The following is a 6,600-nucleotide window of genomic DNA, read 5'->3' as shown; positions in this document are numbered from 1 at the left end:
TTGCTCAAGGTAAGGGTTACTCACCTATGGAACAGAAACAGCTCTACCCTTCTAAGTGAGATTGATCAGAAAATGCTACAGGGACTCCCTTTGAGCGTGATGTACTGTCTGTCCATTCCTCGCTGTAGCTCATACACACAAATTTAAAAAAAATGAGCCGGCCACATCACTTCATTTAGTCCATTACAAATATGTGACCACATTTGACCATGTGGTAGACACCATGCCACTTCAATATGAAATCCTCATGCATAAAATTGAACACAGCCCATAGAACTTTGTTGCTACTGCCGCTTCTGTGTCTGATTGATCTCATGGTATTGCACCCTGTCTACCTCAGACAGCTCCACACAAACATGTTTTTGCCTGCACAAAGCAGCCAGCCAGACAGCTGTTTCCCAGTTGTTTTTTGTCAGGAAAGGAAGTGTATCACATGACTACAGCAGTTCAGTGAGGATTTAATTGTCAGAACCTGAGATCATTGATGCAACTGAAGTGTATGTTTTTATCCACTGTTTCCATCTACTTTAAATCACATTTGGACAAATTATTTCATACACTATATGACCAAAAGTATTTGGATGCCCCTGGTCTGGAGCTGTTTTTCATGGTTTGGAATAGGCCCCTTAGTTTCAGTGAAGGCAAATCTTAATGCTATAGCATACAATCCCATTCTAGAAGATTCTGTGCTCCCCCAACAGTTTGGGGAAGGCTCTTTTCGGTTTCTGTTTCAGACAGTGCCCCCAGACACACAGAAATGATTTTGTCAAGAATTGTCTGGAAGTTGACTGGCCAGCACCTCAACCCCATCGACCACCTTGGGGATCAAATGGAAGGCCAACTGTGAGCCAGGACAAGTGGCTCAATCAATGCCCGACCTCACTAATGCTCTTCTGGCTGAATGGAAACAAATCCCTGCAGCAATGCCCCAACATCTCTTATAAAGCCTTCCCAGAAGAGTGGAGGTTGTTATAACAGCAAAGGGTGGACCCAACTCCATATTAATGCCCATAATTTTGGATGAGATATTAGATGTCAGGTGTCCACATACATTTGGCCATGTAGTGCATTTCTCCAAACTGTCCACTTAGTGAAACATTTAATGCCTTTGGCTAATTGAAAACAAGTTGAGCAATCATATTTTTATGCACAGTGCGAATTTCCTTTGATCATGTTGCTTAAAATTAGAAGTCAACATTCTAAAGTTGCATGAATTCTCACCAACTTAAAAAGCTATCAGATCATGATTGTCCCCAAAACTGCAGCATCCAGGCTATAGAGGGTGAAACTTCAACTCTAAAAAAAGTTTTAAATGTTTAGTAAGCCAAGCTAAAATAAGCAAAGCTCAGATATTCCATAAATAGATAAATGTTTAATGTGTAGCTTCTACAAGTAATGGAAAATAAATTCACATATCGGAATTACATGAATAAATTTTGTATAATGGGACAGGAAGACCAGCATTCACACACTGGCATAGCAGAGGCCAGACTGCTGAACTTTATAGGGGAAATGTAAATGTGTGTGTGTGGGTGATACTGCTGCCCTGTATCACTTCCCCATATCTGTGAGTGCATGTGAGGTCTGTAGGCTAGACCATTAGCTATAATAAGTTCAGTTCTGCTAATGAATGTGACATTGATGCTGACCTGTCTGGTGGCATGCTGGCCTGTGCCAGTGTCTTTGGTCTTTGAGAGAGGATCTCATGACAACACTGTGGGAACCTTCATTCATGCACACACAGACCCTCATGTGCAGACAGAACACACAGGCAGAATTACAAATGTGTAAGTCAGAGCAAATACAGATACTATCACAAAAGCAATACATGCATTAAAAGCAAGCGCACACACACACACACACACAATAAAATCATGCACAAATAAACCAATACACAGACACACACAGAAAAACACAAATATAGACACACACTGCTACAGTACCTCTAACATCAACAATAATGAGCATCTCTTCTTTTTAACTTTATTTATGGGTGGGCTTTTCACCCACATCATTAACATAATAGTATACAATTAACTGCCAAAACATTAACATACCTGAAAATTGTACAAAAAAGTCAAAATCCACAAGGATTTCACAATGGCACTGTTTTTGTATCACATCATTAAGTACAGCACCAGTAATTTCACATATAGCATATTTCTTTCTAGTATTCTTGATGCATGTATTAATATTGATAATTAATATTAATAATACAAAATAGCACCATTCTGGTATTTTATATTGACAAGAGTTACTAATTGGGATTCGTTCAAGACACAGGGGAGAAACATTTTATTTCGATATAGTGCACGAGAGACGGAACAATGGTATCACGTTTGCTGAAGATCCCACGCATATCCTTGTTAGAGAATATCTTCTTTTATCCTGCATAGACTATTCACCCTGTTATAATTATGGCTTATTTCTATGATGCTTGCAGGTGTTCTAATTCTTAGTGTACCACACAGCTCCCAGAAATATAAAGGAATCTGACAGAAAATGAAGACCCTGATTCGTGTGTAAAAACAATATGCCACATTCAGAGCTCAAACTCACATCATGCACAAAGAGATCCTTCATTTTAAAAAATCAAAGTTGATGATCGGGCTTACAAAAAGAACTGCAGCCTTGGATTGCCAGCAGTCTAAAAACATCTTTGAAATGTGGTTTAGTACAGAATTTTAAATGCAAATTAAACTGTCCAAATTTTTTGGTAGAGTACAGCTGGTATACTGTCTAAACTGGACACCAGGTTGTAACACACCAGGTCAGGTGAGACCTGGCAAAAAAAAAAAAAAAAGTAAGTTTTAGTGTTGAAATTTTTTGATGAAGTACTGTGGATGAGAGAAATAAGTTGCACTGAAATATTTTCAATAATTGAATTTGTATTGAATGTCCAGCGTAGGTTTCAGCATAGTATAATAAATGGTTCTTGAGATTAAGACCAGAGACTCAAGTCCCCTACAGGGGGGCAAAATTGAATTGCTGGGTTTTCGGAGGATATACATGCATTCAGGCATGTACACACGAATTAGGAAGCTGTTTCTATTCTAGAGTTGCACAAAAGGTTCCCTTAATGGCATCATTTGTACAAAGAGTTATTATGCTGTAATTATGCATGCTGATATTAAATACTGAAGATCATTCTGTTGATTGTCTCTAGCATTTTATGTTAAGTGTGTATTTACATAATATGCGATATCATTTATTTGAAGAGCAGTTCCTTTTTCAGCTGGGCACAGACATAATCAGCCTGAGCATTCTGGACCACACACATCCCTGTAGCTTAAATTAATGCAATGAATAAATAGAAGATCCGAACATCAAAATATACAAACGCAATAAGCAATATTACGAGATTTGAAAAGGAGGAAAATTAAACATTTTTTTTAAAACATAGTACTGGACCTTAGAGTTTGCATTCTTCCAAAATATACTAGTATTTGGTAACTGAGTTGACCAGTTCACTCCATACTAGTACAGCTTGGATCAATTAATCCCTTGTTTACCCTACATTTGCATGTACTGGAATGTTAAAATACGTTCACAGTTTATAAACAATCTATTTATATTTAATTTACTCACCTTCGATGCAATACTTGTGCTGGTTTAAAAGGCAGTTAAAAAGGCAGTTAGCTGTTGGAAATTATTTCAGCTGAACGAAAATGCAAAAAACAAAAAAACAAAAACAAAACAGTATTATAATGTGATCATAAAAAAATTTGGTCCATCATTCAAGTAATTTCTGCTTTATAAATACTCTCAGAACATGTGGTGAAAAGGGCTACTAGCTTTTGCTTTTAAATAAAATGAATTTGTGTGAGAAAGTGTAAATACCTGTAGGAGCTGAATGTGTGTACTCTTTTAAGAGGGAGGATTGTGAGTTCATATTAAAATGTGTTGACCAGAATAGGGGCGTAGGAGAGAAGAGTGGACAGATGTATTGAAAGAAAAAAAGAATCAATAGAGTTTTACCCTGATTTAAAATACCTGAAATAAAAATAAAATCTCCAAAATCACCATGGCAAAACAATGGATAATGAATGACATTCAAGTGATATTCCAGTTCCATGTCAGTCATCAACACTACAATACAAGAAAGCTTTAAATCTTGAACTGAAATATGAAATTATTGCTTTGCTTAAACATTCAACAGGATGTTACGATGGCAACAATAACATGAATTATGTTATTTTAGGAATTTCACATGATTCTCTTAAAATATGTGTGCAGTCACCCCGCGAGGATACAACAACGACAACACAAACTGCACACAAGGTTAAAAAAAACCCCAAAAAATAAGTACATTTTAAAAAATAAGCAACTGCTTAACAGAAGCTGCAGAGTACAGAAACGAAGCCACAGATGCATGAAGGCTCTGACCGTGGAGCTGGCACAACATCATCCATGATTAAGTGACCTCTGCGTGCCCCAATTAGCCTTGCTAATTACAATCTCGTTTATTAATTCATTTCAAAACTAGACTCATTAATCTAAAAATATATATTATTTTCTCTCCTTCAAACTGTGGCAGAACAATCGGTTGTTCTGCGACAAATAGTACACCAATAGTACTGTGCCGAGTGAATCTGATAGAAATAGAATTACTAGATTATAAATTATTTTCTGTTTGATGCCATCTTTATTTTACTATTCAATTCAGCAAGGCATCCTGAATGGACTCACAGGCAGTTGAAGAGCTTATAGAAGCTTTTGAGGCAGACACATCTGCTCAGATTTCTAATGAAAATTTAAATAAAACAAACAATCAACCATGGTCGCTCGATGTAGGCTCAGACGAAGCTCAGCTCGGCTAGTAATTCCATCCCTAAGGTTCTGACCCAGACAGGACGGCTCCTGGTCCATCCTACTCGCTGATCTCCAGAATGAGGTCATCTCCCTCCAGGCTGTTGTCCGAGTTCACGTAGATCTTGACCACGGTTCCGGAGACGGGCGAGTTGACCACCGTCTCCATCTTCATGGCGGACAGCACGCACAGCGGCTGGCCCTTCTCCACCTTCTGACCCTCCTTCACCTTCACCTCCACCACCTTTCCTGGCATGGGCGCGCCCACCTGGCCCCGAACGTCCTTCAGAGCCTTGGGGTGGAAGTGCATCTCCTGGGAGGAAGCAGAGGGCAGGAGAATAGCAGACCGAGCTGCAACCAACCACATCTCATTGTTTTCAGCTCATGAATGATACAGTGGCTCAAGCCTCAGTGCTTTCACTGAAACAACAGGCATTACATAATAATACAGGACTAAGAGCTGGGCCTCACGTCTCCTTCAGCATGAAGGCTTACTGAACAGACTGTTCTTCACTAAATGGTGTTGTACTGTAGTGGTTTAAATATTGATGGGTTCATTTGTCTCCTTCATTATGTTACTTCTGCATGAGAATATTTCCATTATAGAACTGCTGTGCAGTTAACCTACGTTGACGCTAATTCAGTCTTATTACAGTATTTTCACTTCCATTGTAATTCATTCCAGATGAATGTACAGGAATAAATGTAACATGCGAACAAATAAATCCATGGGTTATGAAAAGAGTTGCTTCATTTGGAGGCTGTGGACCACACTAAAGTATCAGAGCCATTGTGCTTGTGGTGCTACAGAGTGAGAAGCAGGGGCACACGTAAATGTTGCTACTATACATTTGTATATGCAGCTAAACGAACCCATGGTGGGGACACTGGGAGAAAGAGTGATAGAAGAGGATAGGTTGATGTCGGTCGGTTGGGAATACCTTCATGGCCAGTGTGTCCTTGACCAGGACAGATCGTAACTGACCATTGAGCTCAAAGAACACCTCCCGCTGTCCTGCCTTGTTCAAATCCCCGAGGGCCAAAGCTTTAATGTGCAGGGTCTTCCCACGTTCCAGCTCCACCTGAGAGTGAGTGATATATATATTTATATATATATATATACAGTGTATATAAACACACCGGTAATACCCTTAAACTATTAAAATACAGCAATGTTTGTTACTCCACTGATTATGTGCGGTCAACCCAATAACGCACTTGATGAGGAAGTACTTAATTATGCGGAAGTTTAATTATGCACAATCTAAAATTAGCTCAGAGTGAATTAGCTCAAAAAATAAATGGTTATTTCTAAAATAGAGAGAGTATTCTGCCTGCACCTAGTTACAGAAAGTGGATGGTTTGTGGAAGAAAACACTGGGTACCCAGCAAATTGGTGGAATATGGTCAATCAAGGGAAATACACATCTCTGCAGAGCTCCTCATTGTCAGTTGGATGAGGCCCACCCAGTGACAGGTAGAACTGCATGTGCTAAGGAGCTTGTGCTCATCTACTTGTCTAATACCCCTCCACTTCACATCAGGGTGGTAACAGGCTGTCTGCAATACAACCTGAGGAAAACATGAGCCTGTTGCCCAAGTGCTTTAATCTTCAACTATGTCCAATTGTCAATGAGGATAATAGATAATAGGTTCATTAACTATGCTAACCCCTATCTCAAATGCTCTGATATATATGGACTGCGTTCTGTTCTGGGTCAAAACATGCTGGTTTGGAGAGTAGATGGACGTATACATTTTATGGTTTGCTGATATGAGGGCTATAAAATA

At 39.1% G+C, this 6,600-nt stretch overlaps 1 protein-coding gene across 3 annotated transcripts in view; it reads right to left on the bottom strand.

The window, feature by feature from the left end:
• Positions 1–1,961: 1,961 nt before the first annotated feature.
• LOC118224356 (pyruvate carboxylase, mitochondrial) overlaps positions 1,962–6,600 on the bottom strand; it is a 128,639-nt gene continuing 124,000 nt past the window's right edge. For all 3 annotated transcript variants that reach the window (XM_035411814.1, XM_035411815.1, XM_035411816.1), the window contains 2 exons: positions 5,751–5,891; positions 1,962–5,122 (listed from right to left, as the gene is read on the bottom strand). In XM_035411814.1, coding sequence (XP_035267705.1) covers positions 4,871–5,122; positions 5,751–5,891 — 393 coding nt within the window. In that variant the 3' untranslated portion in view covers positions 1,962–4,870. The remainder of the gene's footprint in view (positions 5,123–5,750; positions 5,892–6,600) is intronic.

Source organism: Anguilla anguilla, chromosome 3 (genome assembly GCF_013347855.1).
Source record: "Anguilla anguilla isolate fAngAng1 chromosome 3, fAngAng1.pri, whole genome shotgun sequence".
Classification (NCBI taxonomy): domain Eukaryota; kingdom Metazoa; phylum Chordata; class Actinopteri; order Anguilliformes; family Anguillidae; genus Anguilla; species Anguilla anguilla.
The sequence above is the reverse complement of the archived record's forward strand: the minus strand, read 5'-3'. Positions and strand labels throughout refer to the sequence as shown.